At 35.8% G+C, this 21,330-nt stretch overlaps 1 protein-coding gene across 1 annotated transcript; it reads right to left on the bottom strand.

Moving 5' to 3' along the window:
• Window positions 1-1,988: 1,988 nt before the first annotated feature.
• LOC125671928 (high-affinity choline transporter 1-like) lies at window positions 1,989-18,925 on the bottom strand. The gene is made up of 7 exons (XM_048907914.2): window positions 18,760-18,925; window positions 8,579-8,686; window positions 7,557-7,712; window positions 6,707-6,855; window positions 6,206-6,485; window positions 3,876-4,105; window positions 1,989-2,563 (listed from the first exon to the last, which is right to left on the bottom strand). Exons 1-7 carry the CDS (start codon window positions 18,923-18,925, stop codon window positions 2,024-2,026), a joined length of 1,629 nt encoding a protein of 542 aa, XP_048763871.1. The 3' UTR covers window positions 1,989-2,023.
• Between the last annotated feature and the right edge of the window lie 2,405 nt (window positions 18,926-21,330).

Below are 21,330 nucleotides of genomic sequence, written 5' to 3'. Positions count from 1 at the left end.
CTGGAATTACCAGATTGGCAATTTGTGTTTTTACCAATATCTGCGGATGGCTCCGTTTGCCTGATCAGGATATGGGGCTCACGGCGGGTGTGACCGGTCAACAGGGGATGCTTACTCCTCCTAGGCACCTGATCCCACCTCTGGTGTGTCCAGGAGTCCGTGTTTGTCCAACTATCTATTTTATATTGCTTGTAGGAGTTATGAGATTGATCACTGTTCGTTATCTTCACCTTGCATCAATATATAGAAATATTTCTTGATTTAAGAACAATATCTCACCATTTAATCACCCAAAAGATTGTATAAAAGCATAATTATGCAACATTCAAAACCGGTTTCATTAAGACATTTGGTTAATTAAATAAGAAGAAATCGTCAAAAAACTATTTTGAGCATAAAATTAACATCCTTCACCTTGCATCAATATATAGCAATATTTCTTGATTTATGAACAATATATCCCCATTTAATCACCCAAAAGATTGTATAAAAGCATAATTATTCAACATTCAAAACCAGTTTCATTAAGACATTTGGTTAATTAAATAAGAAGAAATCGTCAAAAAACTATTTTGAGCATAAAATTAACATCTTTTCGGCAACTTACAACAGATATCTCTCAGAAGTCGCGTGATAACCAGGGCGACATTCATTTTATTGACTAAATTTTTGACGATGAGCTACAAGTCATCATGTTGATTTAACTACAACCAAGATGAGTAAATGTGTCATTCGACCCATAAAGATGGAGACATTGAGTTAAACAAAATCGTTTGATGAGTGAAATATCCTTTTCTTAATATCGATATGTCAATGTTTCAGAGAACAGGATGAGGTATTGAACGTTTCTGTACCATCCACTTAACACCATAATGATCCGACAAGTCGACATAATGATCCGACAAGTCGACATAATGATCCGACAAGTCAACATAATGATCTGACAAGTCAACATAATGATCTGACAAGTCAACATAATGATCCGACAAGTCGACATAATGATTTCAGATCTGACAATTCAACATAATGATCCGACAAGTCGACATAATGATTTCAGATCTGACAATTCAACATAATGATCCGACAAGTCGACATAATGATTTCAGATCTGACAAGTACGGAAACGTTTTAGTGCCTTGTCTTGTTCACTAAACATTAACAAAACGATATAAATGACTTGATATGTCACTAATTTTAACAGTTAAATGACTTTTTAACTCAATAAAACTCCATGTTTGTGCACTGAACGACATATTTTTCTCGTCTTGGTTGTAGTTAAATCAACATTATGACTTGTAGTTTATCGACAAAAATTACATGTAGGCCAAAAACCTGACGACAGTTCTCGTTATTACACAACTTTACAAACGTGATATTTGTTGTAAGTCGCAAAAAATGTGTCGACAAGATGTCAATTCTATGTTCCGTACTAAATGAATCCTTTTTGACAATACCTTCTCATTTAATTAAACAAATTGATTGAATGAAAGCGATTTTAATACGCCGTCTTCAAAACAAACCACAACATTTAAAACCGATTTCATTAAGTCGTTTGGTTGATTGAATGAGAAGATATCGTCACAAACTATTTATTTTGAGCAAAGAAATGACATCTTGTCGACATCTTTTCGGCAGCTTACAACACATATCATCTATCAAAAGTTGTTTACTAACCAGGGCGACTTTGATTTCGTGGCTTAATTGGTGACGATAAGCTACAACTTATCATGTTGATTTTATGTTGACGTTTAACAATTAAACGACTTTTTAACTGAAAAAGTCTCCATCTTGCTTCCCCAATATCCCTACCATTTACATAATGAATTTGATTACGATATACATGTATACAGCTCGGCAATATGTATTTTAATCTATGCAAGTTTAATACATATCTCATTACTTCAATATATATCCTAGTATATCTAACAAAAGTTCGATACAATTCCATCCTTCTCTACTGAATCAGTTATTTTCAAAGACATGGCAAATTCAAAATTATATGCTTTTGCATTACAAATTCGATTTATCGTCTTGCTCGTATTTCCTCTGCAGAATTAACAAACGAAGGATTGACAAAAGTCTCCTCAGGCTTTGCCTTATATTTCGTCAGCTCCACATCAGTGGGCCTTTTGTTTGTCACACATTTGAATATATCAAAACGAGGATGAAGGATGTTCTTTTTGAACAAGAAATCGGTCAGATAGGAAACAAAGACTATCGAAGTGAAGGACATCAACATGCAGAGAGTTTTAAATGGAAATAACTGCCCGTTCTTCACGGAATAGTAGGGAAATTTCATGAGCACGTCAATGCCCAAAGAGGGTTCTCCTCCAGCGATCCGGAAAAACATACCAATGATGTATCCCACAAGTGACCCGTATGTATTGGACGCTCTTAAGTAAATAACACACAGGAGTTGTGGGAATAATACCACATATACGAGGTCAGAACAGAGATACCACAACGTGTATATGGACTTCACAGTGATCGCCATGACGGCTGCCAAGACACCAGCACCAACAATGGCGATCCTCATCACCCAGATGATTTCCTTCTCGGAAGCCTGAATGAAAATTTAAACAAACTTGATAAATAATTTAAGTACAGTAATTACCCAATATTTCTTGCAAATGCTTTATTGGTTATAAAATTACATTTTATCTACAAATCGGCAGTTTTTATCATCGCCCATCTGATACAGCACCCAAGATGGCAGTACATGGCATATATGTATGCATCATCAATCGCAACAGGTACTAAATATGCAATGTTCTATTGCTAGTTGAAACGGTATTCAGAATCGTGAAGGTAATATAAAATGCTAACGGTATTCAGAATCGTGAACGTAATATAAAATGCTAACGGTATTCAGAATCGTGAAGGTAATATAAAACGCTAACGGTATTCAGAATCGTGAAGGTAATAAAAAACGCTATCGGTATTCAGAATCGTGAAGGTAATATAAAACGCTATCGGTATTCAGAATCGTGAAGGTAATATAAAACGTTAACGGTATTCAGAACCGTGAAGGTAATATAAAATGATAACGGTATTCAGAACCGTGAAGGTAATATAAAATGCTAACGGTATTCAGAATCGTGAAGGTAATATAAAATGCTAACGGTATTCAGAATCGTGAAGGTAATATAAAATGCTAACGGTATTCAGAATTGTGAAGGTAATATAAAATGCTAACGGTATTCAGAATCGTGAAGGTAATATAAAATGCTGTCGGTATTCAGAATCGTGAAGGTAATATAAAACGCTAACGGTATTCAGAACCGTGAAGGTAATATAAAATGCTAACGGTATTCAGAACCGTGAAGGTAATATAAAATGCTAACGGTATTCAGAACCGTGAAAGTAATATAAAATGCTAACGGTATTCAGAATCGTGGAGGTAATATAAAATGCTAACGGTATTCAGAATCGTGAAGGTAATATAAAATGCTAACTGTATTCAGAATTGTGAAGGTAATATAAAATGCTAACGGTATTCAGAATCGTGAAGGTAATATAAAATGCTGTCGGTATTCAGAATCGTGAAGGTAATATAAAACGCTAACGGTATTCAGAACCGTGAAGGTAATATAAAATGCTAACGGTATTCAGAACCGTGAAGGTAATATAAAATGCTAACGGTATTCAGAATTGTGAAGGTAATATAAAATGCTAACGGTATTCAGAATCGTGAAGGTAATATAAAATGCTAACGGTATTCAGAATCGTGAAGGTAATATAAAATGCTAACGGTATTCAGAATCGTGAAGGTAATATAAAATGCTAACGGTATTCAGAATCGTGAAGGTAATATAAAACGCTAACGGTATTCAGAATCGTGAAGGTAATATAAAATGCTAAAACAGATACTCTACCTTCTTTCGGATCGCCATTTTGTAGATATTCTTGGCAAACATACAACTGGCGGACAAAATTGATGAATCGGCAGACGACATTACTGCGGCAGACACTGCTCCTAATCCAAAGAAAGATACCCACTCTGGAGTGAGGTATTGCAGAACTAAGGGTAAAATATCGGACGATCTACTGGAAATCTCAGAAACGTTTAAGTTGTCTCTTGTTACAAAGGCCGTACGATTCCAATCTGAAAAAAGAAACCATTGTGAATACCAAATTCTGTGTAGTTAAGGGAAGACACTGCATACGATCCATGTCTAAGCAAAACACAGACATCATCCATGTCTAAACAAAACACACACATTATCTATGTCTAAGCGAAACACACACATTATCCATGTATAAGCAAAACACAGACATCATCCATGTCAAAGCAAAACGCACAAATCATACATGTCTAAACAAAACACACACATCATCCATGTCTAAGCGAAACACACACATCATACATGTCTAAAGGAAACACACATCATCCATATCTAAACCAAACACATGCATCATCCAGGTCTAAACGAAACACGCACATTATCCATGTCTAAGCGAAACACACACATTATCCATATCTAAACGAAACACACACATCATCCATGTCTAAACAAAATACATACATCATCCATATCTAAACGAAACACACACATCATCCATGTTTAAGCGAAACACACACATCATCCATGTCTAAACGAAACACACACATCATCCATGTCTAAGCGAAACACACATTATCCATGTCTAAGCAAAACACACATTATCCATGTCTAAGCGAAACACACACATTATCCATGTCTAAACGAAACACACACAATCATCCATGTCTAAACAAAACAGACACATCATCCGTGTCTAAGCAAAACGCACACACCATTCATGTCTAAGCGAAAAACACACACCATCCATGACTAAACGAAACACACACATTATTTATGTTTAAGCAGAACACATACATCATTCGTGTCTAAGCAAAACACACACATCATACATGTCTAAGCGAAACACACACATCATACATGTCCAAAAGAAACACACACATCATCCATGTCTAAACAAAACACACACAACATCCATGTCTAAACAAAACACATTATCCATGCTAAAACACAACACCCACATCATCCATATCAAAACAAAACACACATCATCGATGTGTAAGCAAAACACACACCATCCATATCAAAACAAAACACACACATCATCCATGTATAAACAAAACACACACCATCCATGTTTAAGCGAAACACATATTATCCATATCTAAGCGAAACACATCTATGTATAAACGAAACACACACATCATCCATGTCAAAACAAACATATCATCCATGTTTAAACAAAACACATCCATCATACATGTCTAAAAAACACACACATCACCCATGTCTAAACGAAACACACACATCATCCATGTCTAAAGGAAACACACGCATCATCCATGCTAAACGAAACATACACATCATTCATGTCTAAACGAAACAAACACATTATCCATATCTAAACGAAACACACACATCATCCATGTGTAAAGGAAACAAACATTATCCATGTCTAAGCAAAACACACACACATTACCCATATCTAAGCAAAACACACACATCATCCATGTGTAAACGAAACACACACATTATTCATGTCTCAACACACACACATCATCCATGTCTAAACAAAACACATACATCATCCATGTCTAAGCGAAAAACACACACCATCCATGTCTAAACAAAACACACAATATCTATGTCAAAACAAAACACACACATATAATCCATATTAAAACAAAACACACACATCATCCATGTGTAAGCAAAACACACACACATCATCCATGTCAAAACAAAACACACACCTCATCTATGTATAAACAAATAACACACCATTCATTTCTAAGCGAAACACATATTATTCATGTCTAAGCGAAACACATCTAGATATAAACGAAACACACACACATCATTCATGTCTAAACGAAACACACAAATCATTCATGTCAAAACAAAACACACACATCTTCCATGTGTAAGCGAAACACAAACATCATCCAAGTCAAACGAATCACACACACCATCCATGTCAAAACAAAACACGTATATCATCCATGTGTAAGTGAAATGCACATCATATATGTCTACATGAACAACAAACACCATCTATGTCTAAATAAAAACACAAGCTAGAGGCATGCAGCATACACATCATATACTTCAATTTGCCCCTATTTCGTAAAATAAAATACAATGAAATATACTTTGCTTATCTTTATTTGTTATATTTACAATATGAATGAACTGAGTTTTACCTGTATTGACAGCTATGGCGCCTATGAGAACTGATGGTACTGACATAATGATACAACCCAGGCCACCTGCATACGATAGGCTCTGAGCAATCCCAACTGTTCGTGCAGACAACACCCTTTGGAAAAATACTTGCCAAGGCACCCCTCCAAATATAAGAAGGAGAAAGGAGTCAATATACACCCCTACAAATACTGGATCCACCTCTTTGACCCACTCCGTAGAATTGAAAGATATGTTCTCTACGAATTCATTGGTCATAGCAAATGGGATACACAACCACTGGAAAAAACCAAAATCTGAATGAATAAGCACAGATCCCTATAGCTTAGTGTTTTCAGTAAACATTAAAATACATTATCATAAGGGAAAATGATACACGAATTTCTTTCTTTCTGCTTTTACATTGGAAAATGCCTAGACCAGAATGAACAAATACCTTTAGGGGGAGATAACCAATTAGGAAAAGATTTATTCATAGCATTTCCATATGGAATACCCACCAAACCGATAAAAATGCAGATGAGTTGGACGACATCAGTGTAAGCCACGGAGTAGAGTCCCCCAAACAGAGTGTAGAAGACGGCGATACAGGCGGACACTACAATGGCTACTTCATGAGAAAGCCCAACGATCACTGTCAAAGTGCTCCCTGAAAACAATGTGCAGACGATAAAGTCAAAAGCATAAGAGCATAGCTATTGCTAATCGACGAAGTCTTTACAAGGATTACTATGACGCTCTACCCTGTGCTGAAACTTTAATGCATGTTGAACCTTTGAGCTAAGTTCATTTCGACATTGGTTTAAATAAACTGAAATTCGGTAATTCTGTATAATTAAGGAGTCATGAAAAAGAAAACCCCAAAACAGTAAATAGAATAAGTTTAAGCATCGCCTTTCAATATCCAAAAATGATTTAGAACCTGAGATAAAAGCCAGTGTTAGAATACCGTAGTTCCTTCTTATCTTTTCCAAAAAGGTTCAATTCCATTATATCTGTGAGTATCTCAAATATCAAACATTTATTATATTGTCAGTGTTTTAGTTTTCTATACCTAGACCATAACTTTCGAATCATTGGTGATATGGCTTTCATATTGTACACGTGTATTCCTTTTAACAAGACCTTTCCTTGGTTATCAAAGATTTTGACCTCGTGATTATTACCAACTTTCCTGCCATACGGCGACATCAGTTTCACAAACACATCTTGTTTTTGTTTGTTAAGGGGTGTTTATTTTGCGTTTACATGCCAATTATACTAAATTCCGAAAACGTGACATGATATACCGGTATACTATTATGTGTCCAGTTCCATGTACAATGTAACTATGGTTTGATAATGACATACCTAGAGCGGCCAGTATGGCCCCAGACCAGAACACCTCCGCCAGCAGTGCCGGTATGTAAAGAAGCCCTCCCATCCTCTCTCCGTAGGTCCGTGTGAACGGGTCCAACATGGTCACATAACCTTGTTCACGCATCCTGCGGGCAAAAAATACTCCACCTAAATGTAAAAGTTCACTTGTCTAGCGTCATGATCCATACGAAAAATGAAAAATTATCCGATTTCTTACGTGCAACATAAAGAGATCAGCAAGTATCTAGAATCACTGAATCTTCTTAATACAAAATGCTTCTCTATTTTCGGAATTTTACAATAGCCGACTGTTATAACTGTTAATACTTGGGACTAAATTCATATGAAAGTTATGGCATCACATGTCACCAACCTCCCTGTCTCGTATCTACTATTGCATACTAATACAGTGTATGTAATAATATTACAGAGATTTTGACATTTTTGGTCAATATGATGCTTTATGTACCTGAGTAGGATACTATTCATTAGATACTTCTCAAGATAGCTAAAGCATCTTAATGCCCGACAAGATATCAATCTAATCGTTTAATTATACAATTGAATAGTTCTAAAGCCTTGATATTGGCTACTAGAGCCTACGACACGATACATGGTCGACCATTTTTGTATACAGATACCGTGCAAGGCCTACTCGAAAGTTTTCAAAGACGTGATTTATCTTATTTACTACATGACTGAATAATTCAAAACATCAAAACCGACCACTTGAACTTATCAAACAATACCTGATCGGACATTGTTTGATCAGATTCCATGTTGCTATAATTCAAATGCTATTCCTCCATGCTCAGGTTCGTGATAAAAGTTATAGTCAAAACAGAGTGTGACTTTAAAACTACTAGTATTAGTGTTTTCCCCCCGTATTTTTTCGTAAATCTTCAAAGGAAGGCGCACGTAATGTTTTGCCAAATGATCAACAGTAAAAGTTTTGGGAAAGCCTATATCCGTGACAGCAATTCATACTGTAATACGCAAATACTTATACTCACCTATGACCAGACTGAGAGCATACCCTACTGGAGCCTGACAATTCACCAGACCATAACTATAAACAGCTTCCGCTGTACCATTGATGAATCCTCCACCTACCCAGGTAGCTGAAACAATGTACATGAAAGGTGAAGATAACGAACAGTGATCAATCTCATAACTCCCACAAGCAATACAAAATACATGTAATCTAAAATTCAACAATCCCAATGTCTCTAATATATGGGTTTTTTTTCTACAAGTGGTTACAAATTCTTTCGCTATGGACAAGCTGATTGCGGTATTGTTTATGATGCACAAGTTTTGACTGAAGTTGACCACGAGTTGACGGTAATATGGAACGAAGTAGTCGACTCATCGGAGCTTGTGCCGTTAAAGTATCACCTTCCAACGAAGCGTTTAGGTATTAGAGAATGCCTAAATAGGGGTCTTTGTGGTCGGATTTACATTTAGCTAAAATATGCTTAACAGTTTGTGCTATTTTCTCAGCAAGCCCATTAGACTGAGAATATGTGTGATTTGAAGTCGCATGTACGAAACCGTGCTGTTTGCTGAACTTGGTGAAACTCTTCGCTCGCATACTGCGCACCGTTGTCAGATACAAGTTCTCTAGTGCCCTATGGTGGGAGAGCATTAGTTTCATAGTGAATAACGGTACCGGTTAATATATTGCGAATAAAGTATACCTCAAAATATCGACTGTAGTAGTCTACTATAGTGACAAAGTCTTAGGCTACGACTTGCCAGGGGCGCTCGGGAACCTCGTGTGACATAAGATGCGCTTCTCCAGACATGTGTGGCACTTACGAACCATATCATCGACGTCTTTAGACATTTTCGGCCAGAACAAAATATAACAGGCTCTTCTGATACATTTGGTAACGCGCATGTGACCTGTGTGTATGCGTTTGAGCATTAAATGTCTTTCACCTTTGGGTACGAATATACGATTGCCATTGACTATGAGGTCACGGTAAGCTCGTCGCGGAAGTTCCAAAATTCTTTGACTAATGGAGAACAGTCTCTTTGACTCGTTGGCCAGCCATGAAAAATAGTGCGTTTGAGCTCAAGGCTTTGAGTATCTGCGGCCATGATGGCTTGTGTCATATCCGAATGTGTGTCATGGATTGGAATGCTATCTGATAGCTTTGGGTAAGTATCCCGTAAAAGCTTGTGCGAGAGAGCGTCAGCGCTCAGGGTATATCTTTACCAGGCTTATGTACTATGTACGTATCGTACTTGTGTAGCTGCCATGGTATGCTACTTACGTTCTTTATGACAAAAATGAGGGGTCTATGGTCAGTCTCGACCGTAAAGCGTCTGTCATAGACGTTTACATCCAAACAGGATAGCTAACATTTCTTTTTTTATCTATGCATAATTTACTGCCCTTTCCGTCAAGGTTTTGGATGCGTTTTAACACATTAGACTGCATTTGACCCAATGATAGGTTGTATTGGCAAACTAGATCCTTATAATGACCATAGAATTTGCGAAACTTAAAACGAGACTGTTGAAAACCCTGCACTATCAACTAGCTTGTCAGTGGCCTTCCTAAATTTAAAAAAAAAAATGATCACACGCAGAACAAGCTCTTCTGTATCAAAGCAGTTGAGAGATATATTCACCATATGCTGGTGATAATGGAATATTGATACATAAATACGGGAAGTTGGCAATGGAGAAGCTGAAATCATCTTGTTTGTCATAAAGTTGAGTTGTTAGTTTGTCGTAAATATCTATTTTCAATAAAATATCTAAGTATAAAGCAGAAGTGGACGACTCTGTGGTGTCTCTTATTTCGAGTTCACAGGGATCTATGGAATCAACATATGAATGAAAAATATCATTGTTAATAGATAGTACGTTATTGATATATCTAATTGTCGTATTGAAGCAAGAGATGTTTCTTTTCACGTAGACGTTTTTTAATAATTTTTGCTTCAGAAAAATATACAAGAATAGATATGGGTTACCCCATATCCAAGATATTCGACTTTTAATTTACTTGAATTTTCACTATGCTCAGCTGATCTCTAAGAAAAGACTGCACTTGTTATGAAACTGGTGTATAGTCCTTCATGTCCGTAGCAAATACCGTCACCAGTCTTTTGTCACTAGCAAACAGCTCCCAAGTCAAAGTAAACTGCTTATTTTGGCAGTTTATTAGCAGTTTTTAGACAGTCTGAAAGTTTTTAGACAGTTTTTAACAGTCTTAGCATTCCTTAAAACTGCTAATCAACTCTTAAGGAACTGTTAAGAATTTGGGATAACAGTTAAATATTAAACAAAGTTGAGCAGTCTAACAAGTAGTTTCTAAAAACTGTTAAGAAATAGGGTAATCTAGCTAGCTTATAATCAATTGCTACATTCTTATTTTGATTTCTTTATAGGATTTATGAGATGGATCACTGTTTGTTTTCTTCATTTTTTAATCTTTAAGCATATATATATATATATATATATATATATATATATATATATATATAATCCAAGGAAATTTATATTCAACCTTAATTAGAAGAACCTGTAATTTTTTTTAATCTGCTCCTCTTTTTATCCCTTTTACATTGTATTAATCGAAACAACACATAATCATTAATTTGCTTTTACTTTTTAATATTAAAAAAAATACAAGTACATGTATAGTGATTCGACATGTATTGATCAACTATTATTCTTTAAACATGACACCAAATTGGATTTAAATGGCTCAAATAGAAGAATCGTCAGCACGATGCATATTTGAAAACCACGAAGTTCAGATTGACCGCGGTATCTTATAATTCTCACCGGAAATGTAGTTCGTGTAGCACCAATCAGCGGTGAACCAGTTTAGTAACCAGTATGCTGAACGCTTCGCACTAGGCATAATTCACCCCCATTTTTTAAAATTATATATCACTTATATTTAAATTATGGGAAAATTCACGGTGAATTTTTATGGAAAATAATTTTAACATAAAAAATAATGATCTTTTTGTTTTTTTAAACCCATCCAATATCAAATCAATTGGTATGCATTGATTGATGGGGGTCAAAACATCTAGACACGAATCATGTGGGAATGCCTGGACATACCGGATGTTGTTACAAAGTTGCGCCTTTTTTGTATTTTTCAACATGGATTTTCACGTTATACATTTCGTTTATGATAACCAAATCACAGCAGTCAATAGTTCTAAGGTTAAGTGTGCATGTAGAAAACACATTGAAACGAGGAGGAAGATGCACCGTACCATTTGAAACAGAAAATTTAACAGAAGACGGAAGAACAGAGTACAGAGATATCTTATATGAGTGTTATATGAAGGCACCGTGATTTGCCAGAATCTTGGTACGTATAATGACTAAATGTAGAGGTTTGTCACATGAATTTTTGTCAGGTTCGTAGTTAAATAAGAGCAATTGTGGGGGTCCAATTTCTTGAAAATCGTGTTACATGCGGCTACCAAATTTTGAAAGTTTGAACCAAGTAATAATCTATGGTACGTACGTGTACGCTGCCCCGCTTTTGTACGAAAATATAGTATAATGTACTCTTGTTAATGTCACTTTACATTTTCGTAGTTAAGAAGAAAGCTGTGGAATTAGCAAAAAGGGGCAGAAAGATCTTGACACCGGACTGCCATTGTTGAGCATAACCAACAAGTTCCAGTGAGCCACCACTTGATCCTGTGAAGTTAGCTGCTATCAAAGGTGTGTGTGCCTATATAATTTTGCTATATTTTGAGTCTCCTGGGTAAGTAATTTACTCTATCCATCAATTAAGATTGAATGACAAGTTTTAATTTATAATTTTTTTTCCACTACAGAATATCTGCGCTACCACTGTGATCAAAATGGCTGGACAGATTTGAGAACATCCGAATTCAATGCAACAATAACAAACAAAATAACAAATTCAAGGAGGATGGCAACCAAACACCCAAGCTTGAATGTCACTATGTGACAGGAGTTGCTGAGAAATAGTGTACATATCACTTTATTCATGTCGGTGCTTGGATAACTCACCATCAGTGTTTTATGGAATTTAATGTTCTTTGCAGGAATGGATTTTACATCATAGTGACAGTGTTTTGAAGGATAGGAATTAACAAACTATTAGGATACAACATGTAATTATTTAGTTTATAGGCAAAATGTTGTCTTGCATAACAATGTTTTATGGCATTTGCTGCACATGCATGCGTGTTTAAAAAGTTGTGTTCAGATGTGAAATTGCTTTTAATAATTTTTACTTTAATAATATTACCATGATTATAATAGAAAAGGTTGTTTTTGAAATGCAATAAGATTAGTTAGTATTTATTATTATTATATTATCAATAAATAATCCTGGAAACTACAAACTAAAATTAATTTTCATGTGTGGGTGGAGTCAACTCCTTATAAGTAGAAAGGAAAACAGCTTGTAGCAGTTTCTTAACAGTTTTTAAGCAGTTCATGTATTGTCATGTGTACATGTGGGTGGAGTCATTACCATATAAGTGGAAAAGGAAACTGCTTATAGCAGTTGCTTAGCAGTTTTTAAGCAGTTCATATCCATGTCAATCTATTCTATATATACTGCTAAGAAACTGTCAAGGTACTGCCAAGATAATGCTAATGAACTGCCTAGCAACTGCTTATAAGTTGGACTGCCAACAAAAACTGCTTGGTTATGGTTTGCAAAGCCTTCAGCCATTAGCAGCGGTGAAGGCTAATAAACTGCTTTCAGCTTTGAACTGTGAAGGTTAAGAAACTGCTTTAGAACTGCCTTCCACTTTGACTTGGGAGTGCACACACCGGTGCTTGCAAGACATATGAAAAAATGAATAGATGGCACAAATACGGTACAGAGATATTTATGCTTTTTTTGTCGAATGATAAAGAGGGAAATCAAGGAAGTTGGGGATTAACAAATTTATTAAATTACAGCAGAAAAGTATAGCTTTAAAAATACTACATGAGAATGCGTATACCTATTAATACAACTTATTGGGGCACATACTTTGTGCAGGCTTAATTTTTGCTAAAAATGATCATTTTTATCACAAAATTTCCCTATCAAACCAGTCTTATTTCATCATTCTTCCCAAATTTTTCCTTTTATATCTGTATGGAAATTCAAAGCAAAGACATGAATTTTTTTTTACCTTGTAACAAATTAATGTGAACTTTAGAATGGCAACAACAAGGATTGATGTAATCTACACTTTCTCCAAATTTTGGTATGGTATAACCTTAACAGCAAAGAAACCCTTAAAAAAATAAATAGACATGTATATGTCACACTGAATACATTGCAAATATCTTCAGACTGGTGACCTTCACCTTTTAATTGTGGTCCGAATCCAGGTGTTGAGTGTTGTATACGCATTCTGTCATTAAAGAGACACTACAGCTCATTTTGCGCAAAAATCATGAAATGACAATTTTCCCAGCTCTTTCTCAATTTTTGTTGCATTGTTGAAAGTATGAACTTTGCGAAAATAACACTTATCTAAAGTTAAAAATTATCGTTTTAACGTAAAAATTAATACTTTTTGATGGCCTATACACAAACTATCGAGTCTCCTCCTTTCAGTCTTCAGACGCATGCGCATAGACAGTAAACAGTGCAGCATGTCGTCCAGAGAGAGAAAGTGTAGTTGATAGATCTAGAATTTTGAAAGATTCTGTGAGAAAAGAGGTAAAAATAGCATGAGATAAAACTCATACGTGAAGTAAAATTTACCTTGGGATCAGTATGACCGTTGGAAAACAAAGAGCTCGGAGAAACACATGTAACTCAGTGGCGGATCTAGGATTTCCGAAGAGGGGTGTGAAAGTCAAAGATTAGCCAAAGTAATCGGCTATTCTGGTGCAAAATTTGGATTTTCATTCACAATCTGTGGGGTAAAAAGGGAGGGGGATCCTGGCCCCCTAAACCTGCCATTGAGACTAGCTGTGAAGACACCACGTTTAAAGAGACACTACAGCTCATTTTGCGCAAAAAACGTGAAATGACAATTTTCCCAGCGCTTTCTCAATTTTGGTTGCATTGTTGAAAGTATGAACTTTGCGAAAATAACAATTATCTAAAGTTAAAAATTATCGTTTTAACGTAAAAATTAATACTTTTTGATGACCTATACAAAAAATATCGAGTCTCCTCCTTTCAGTCTTCAGACGCATGCGCATACACAGTAAACAGTGCAGCATGTCGTCCAGTGAGAGAACTAAAAATAGAATGAGATAAAACTCATACGTGAAATAAAATTTACTAGGTAAAAATAGAATGAGATAAAACTCATACGTGAAATAAAATTTACTTTGGAATCAGTATGACCGTTGAAAAACAAAGAGCTCGGAGAAACGCATGTAACTCAGTGGCGGATCTAGGATTTCCGAAGGGCGATGTGAAAGTCAAAGATTAGCCAAAGTAATCGGCCATTCTGGTGCGAAATTTGGATTTTCATTCACAATCTGTGGCGTAATAAGGGAGGGGGGGGGGACCCTGCCCCCCCCCCCCCCAATCTGCCATTGAGACTAGCTTCGAAGACACTACTTTTAAAAGTAAGTGATATTTTTATCTGAACACGACACGTGTAACTAGTTGTAAAAACATCGGTCAATGGGAACATGGAAGGGTTTCTGTTGAAATAATGATTTATATAATTACTTATTATAAGGAGCAGGGAATAATCTTATACTTGAAAAGTGAGTGTGAAACCCCTTGAAGGGGAACTTGCACAACACCTTTGCTGTCATTCAAAACCACGTGATGTAAATAAGCATTCAAAAGTCCGAGTCAGCATGAAGAAACCTTTGAATTCCGGACGATCTTCAAAGCGCAGTTGAGAGTAAATTGATGCATCCCAAATGTTCAAAATTGTCAGTATCGATATGAATTTTATCATTTTATCAATACATGTTTTAAAAAAAACTTTATTAAAATGTGGAAAATGAGCTGTAGTGTCTCTTTAAAAGTAAGTGCTATTTTTATCTGAACACGACACATGTTAGTTGTAAAAACAACGGTCAATGGGAACATGGAAGGTTTCTGTTGAAATAATGATTTGTAATTACTTATTATAAGGAGCAGGGAATAATCTTATACTTGAAAGGTGAGTGTGGACCCCCTTGAAGGGGAATTTAAATAATTTCCTACAGAACACCTTTGCTGTCATTCAAAACCACGTGATGTAAATAAGCATTCAAAAGTCCGAGTCAGCATGAAGAAACCTTTGAATTCCGAACGATCTTCAAAGCGCAGTTGAGAGTAAATTGATGCATCCCAATTGGTCAAAATTGTCAGTATCGATATGAAATTTATCATTTTATCAATACATGTCTCTTTAAACAACGGGAAAACCCCACATAAATTAATGATTAACATTCTCTCTCAGAAGAAATTGTATGATAATTAACGAACAATATTCATCAAAGTAATATAATTAATGCAATAGTATAATCAATCGTGAAAAAATTTTCAATCGAAGAATTACCTATATTTCGTGAAAAGACTGAGGAGGCAGCTAGCGTAGGAATATGAACACTTCTTATATACATTTCTAGGGGAAAAGTTATTTTTCTTAAAAACATTTGACTTTAATTTTGTTTTCTCCCACGTATTACATACACATCGATATTCTATACATTTGTTGTAATCCTGTATCTGTTGATCATGAATGGAACGATATTTTTTCAGAGCAATTGTGTGAAGAGTACCTGAATCCAGTAATATATCTTGAATAGATAGTATGTACTGATCGAATATATTAAAAAGCAGGTCAGCTAACAAAAGAGCGCTATTCGTGCCAATGAGAATTCCAACAGACTACTGGAAGACTTGATCACCAAAAACTATGAAGATATTGTCAATGAGGAAATCCAGCATATTTTAGATTTCAACTTCAGAGTACTTGTTCGTAGAATCAGAATGGTGTTTAAGATTGATTAATTGAATATTGTTTAACGTCCCTCTCCAGAATATTTCACTCATATGGAGACGACACCACTGCCGGTGAAGGGCTGCAAAATTTAGGCCTATGCTCGGCGCTTATGGCCATTGAGCAGGGAGGGATCTTTATCGTGCTACTCCTGGTGTGACACGGGACCTCGGTTTTTGCGGTCTCATCCGAAGGACCGCCCCATTTAATCGCCTATAACGACAAGCAAGGGGTACTGAGGACCTACTGTAACCTGGATCCCCACGGGTGTTTAAGGAAGGGTTTTTTTTTTTGCAAGACTGATCACTAGATATGAGATATGAATATTTCAGTTTTCCTTTTTTGTTGAAGAAGCAACTGTCTATGATGTCAAAAAGTTTAGGCTTTTTATAAAGTCTTTAATCTATCGCGAGGAATGGTCGTGTAAAGTATTGAAAAGTCGTACATTTTGATGTTGTTGATTTGAGAAAAGTTTTGCGATTTCAAATTTACGCGAAGTTTTTTAGAATTTTTTAGAATCCACATTTGATTTACACCACTTCTGGCACTTCAGCTGAGTGAAAAATTATCAACGGGACATAAAACAAACGATTATCATATGTATACTATGGATTACTCCGTGTACTTGATCAAGATATAGGGCTTACGGCGGGTGTATTCCTTTGCCAGGGGATGCTTACACCTCCAAGGCACCTGATCCCACCTCCGGTATATCAAATGTTCCGTGTTAGCCCAACTCTCTTTTTTTGTATTCCTTATATGAGTGATGATATTGATTTTCATGTTTTCATACATGTACACCGTGTATTAGAACATGGTTAATTCAGACAATTAGTTGTTTTCACGAACCCATCTTCATAGACTATATCCATGTGACAACTCCGGTGTGAGAAGCTCAATGTTGAATCAAGTATGCTGGAATTAATAATGACGTGATTTATATCATTTTAAGTAATGCAATGAAACATTAAGGATGTTTTGATGGATAGCTGTGTGTGCTCACTCAAGTTATCCGTGATTGGGTCCATTAGGACAGTTCTGCTTTCTTACCTGCCGTCCTACTTACCTAAAATCAGTCACCCAGAGAAATGTCTGAATTTTTGCTAAATGGAAAGACACCTTTTAATACGTGTAATATGCACCATTTTTGTTATACCCCATAACATACCTTTCTATTAATAAAATATACCATACTTAACCCACTTCAACATGAACTTCATTCTATCTTACATGTACACATTGCCGCTGCGATTTTTGTAAAACACAAATTTCCAAAGAGCTCAAATTAAATACAATCTGTACTTCATTAACTATGAAGATTCCAGAAAGATTAGTGAAAAGGTTTCGCTATTAATGATTGTTACATTTGAACTCTTACGATTTGAGAATTAGTTATTATAATCCTTTTACGTAGGGGTATTAGATAAGATGTTCACAGTCAATCCTGATGTTTGTGCAACAAATTGCACAGGTTTTAATGTGGTTGTCAGAATTTCATTTCAATGTTAATATCATATATAAAATTGCTGTATGATTTCAACGCAAAACTTGTCGTGTATATCGTATTGTATTTCATCAAATATTCCCTCTGGTGTTAGACGAAAATGATGAGTTGTTATAAAAGTTTGTGACTAAAACTTTGCATAGTAAGACAGTTTATTGTGCAAAATCTATCATCGTTTCAAGAGCACACGGAAATATTTTTAAAAAAAAACATTATTGAGATTCATTCACATTAATAATAACAAGGTTATCTAAGTGCAAAAATTCTAATTCGTTGTCAAGAGGCTCTTCAAGAAGCACCTGCACCTCTACTTTTTCTTCTTTGATAATGTAATCCGTAATGAATGTATGAAAGGTGAAGATAACGACCAATCACAACTCCTACAAGCAGTACTAAATAAATAGTTGGGCAAACACGGATCTCTGGACATGAATGAATATGAAGATAAAAAGGATATACTTTACATTTTTTGCTACTGAGGAAAGAACATCCTTACGTGCAATCTCTCTCTCTCTCTCTCTCTCTCTCTCTCTCTCTCTCTCTCTCTCTCTATATATATATATATATATGTATCCAGGTACAATCCATGAATTTGCCGTTGTCTGAGAGAAAGAATACCTCTTGTACAGAGATTATGAATATCTGTGCGACTTAGTATAGTAATATTTTGAGATCATTCATGTTAGAGACAAGATTAAAATCATTACTCTCGACTAACGAATGATTAAGAAAAGAAATGAAAAACAAAATTGAAATCTACCTGTCATGGTGAACACTCCCACGAATGCCCCTATGTTCCGCCCTGCCAGCATGATATTTTCGCTGTTGGTTTCGCCTTTAGTCCGGCGGGCCGCCCAAAGTCCGATGACTAAGATGACGATATAGAAGATGATGACTGCGATCAAACCTGGAACATTCAGCACCATATTTGTCTGTCTGTGGCTCGGGTTCACAAGACGGGAATGAAAACAATTCTGATTCGCTTGAAAGGGTCTTACGATTTGTTTGTTAAAGGTACATTCTTATGCTCCAATTTTTATATTGGATTCTGGTAGAGATATGAATGCTGAGGTATTCTATGAATAAAATGAAATTTTAAAATGCATACAAAAAATAACGGTTGTAGAGATGTAGATGAAATAGTTTCAAAATACAGCCTGACTTTTTAAAATATCTTTCCGAAAATTGCCGAGTGCTGATCACGTGACTGTCGAATTAGCATACTATGCGCCGTTTTCACACCAATTCTTGGATCTGTGCATATCTATCTACCCTTCAGTATTTTACACATGATCTAACAAAATGAAAAAAATCGGACGGATCTTTGTTATTACATCTACGGTTGATAAACTTGATTTCAAAACTTACCGACGTCATAGTTGTTTTCTTTCCGACCACGTGTAAAGAAAACGCGCACATTGCATATTGTATTCAAATAAATCCAATCGAAGATGTCCGAGAGTTAATTAAAGTAGTCAAGAATGAACTAAAACTTTCGACCTATACCTTTCGTTTGGGGTAAAATTGAAGAGCATATGTTGAATTATTTATATCATATCACCATTATAGATACACGCTGTGCTCCTTTGTTAACTGACATGTTTTTCTACTCTGATGGAGCAGAGTTTGTTCGAAGGCTTCTGCATGGGAGGAGAGGATCTTTGTGTAAATATATGACCTTAAGAATTGCTTGCATTAACGCTTATATTAATCTTGCATTATCTTTTATATTAGCTTTAATTTACAATGTAGGAGTATGTGAGTGATGCAGGCCCGTAGAATCACACTGATCATATTTAGTCATTTTAGCTGATGTACATTTGTAATTATGTATGCATACATTGCAACCAAATACATAAAGGTCATCATGTTTTGTACGACCTTTATGAGTAAAACTCACAATACTGTTTTCCAGTACCTGCATCACCCGCAGATGATTGGCAGTTGGGACAGTTTTGTTACCAAAAATGTACGCTACTGTAGTTATGTTAATTACGGCGCAGTAGTGCCAATGAATATGATTACGTAACCATTTAGTGTATATATATATCTATATATCTATATATATATATATATATATATGATTATACAAAGCACTAAAATGACCAACGACACGAACAACCAGATTGTCAAATTCGGGACGACCTGTCCTTTCTTCAGGACAAACGAAAAGAATTACACAATGTGGCCAATATTAACAGAGAATAATAACAAAAACTACATATATTGATTGATTGAATATTGTTTAACGTCCCGATCAAGAATATTTCACTCATATGGAGACGTCACCACTGCCAGTAAAGGACTGCAAAATTTAGGCCTATGCTCGACGCTTATGGTCATTGAGCAGGGAGGAATCTTTATCGTGCCACATGTGGTGTGACACGGGACCTCGGTTTTTGCGGTCTCATCCGAAGGACCGCCCCATTTAGTCGCCTCAGGGGGTACTGAGGACCTATTCTAACCCGGATCCCCACGGGATAAATCTACGTTTGTAGATTAGTGTAGTTGTAGTGCTTGATGTATTTAAAACTACATATAAATACATCTAGCACTACAACTCCACTAATCTACAAACGTATTTACAACGCAGACTACATGGGGTTGTTTTGTTTGCCAATCAATGTTAAAAGCGGAGCGAATTAGGACATGCCTTATGATCCAAAATGTACGAAGTAATAAAAATAATTAATCTCAGGTGGAACGTGTGGTATCCTTAAGCACCGGATTACTATGATTAGATGATATATTCTCGCACAACCAAACATCAACATCAGTTGCATGCTACAATTTTAATCAAGGGCTATAATCCAAACATCACAAAGTGTTAACAGAATTACGGTTCTTAACTATTACATTTCTCCTTTCCTTGGATTTAAACTTAAATAAAATGATCGAAACAATTCTGAGACTTAAAAATAAATTTGGGAATTAATATTCTGTTTATCAAATGTCCATTAAGATAACAGGAAATTTCACTGAAATTTACACAACTTTCAAAACTTTACACAGTCAGATCAAGTTAAAACAAAGGCCTTAAACCGATCGGGTAATTTATGTTCACGGATTGGTCTTGTGGTTTCATCTCCAACTGCAGCTGACTCGGAAATTGGGTCGCTAGTGTCGTTGATTGATACATCAGGAACTGACTTATCAGATTTTGGAATAATGTTAGCACCATTCGGAACATTCACACCTGCAATGGACTCGGTCTTATCGATATCCTCATCAACTTGATAGTTACCATTTGAATGAAAGTTTTTTTTACGAGTTTCACATTCCGACGATAAGTTCCACCATGTGGTGCCTTTAGCACCACCTCATTCCCAGT

Source organism: Ostrea edulis, chromosome 4 (assembly GCF_947568905.1).
Source record: "Ostrea edulis chromosome 4, xbOstEdul1.1, whole genome shotgun sequence".
Lineage (NCBI taxonomy): Eukaryota > Metazoa > Mollusca > Bivalvia > Ostreida > Ostreidae > Ostrea > Ostrea edulis.
This window is presented reverse-complemented; position numbering and strand designations above follow the sequence as displayed.

Coding starts and splice junctions, on each gene's coding strand:
- LOC125671928 (XM_048907914.2), bottom strand. CDS start 18,925: ATGGTGCTGAATGTTCCAGGTTTGATCGCAGTCATCATCTTCTATATC. Junction 8,687..18,759: donor GGGAGTGTTCACCATGACAG/GTAGATTTCAAT, acceptor ACATTGTTTCAG/CTACCTGGGTAGGTGGAGGA. Junction 6,486..6,706: donor TCTGCATTTTTATCGGTTTG/GTGGGTATTCCA, acceptor GGTTTTTTCCAG/TGGTTGTGTATCCCATTTGC.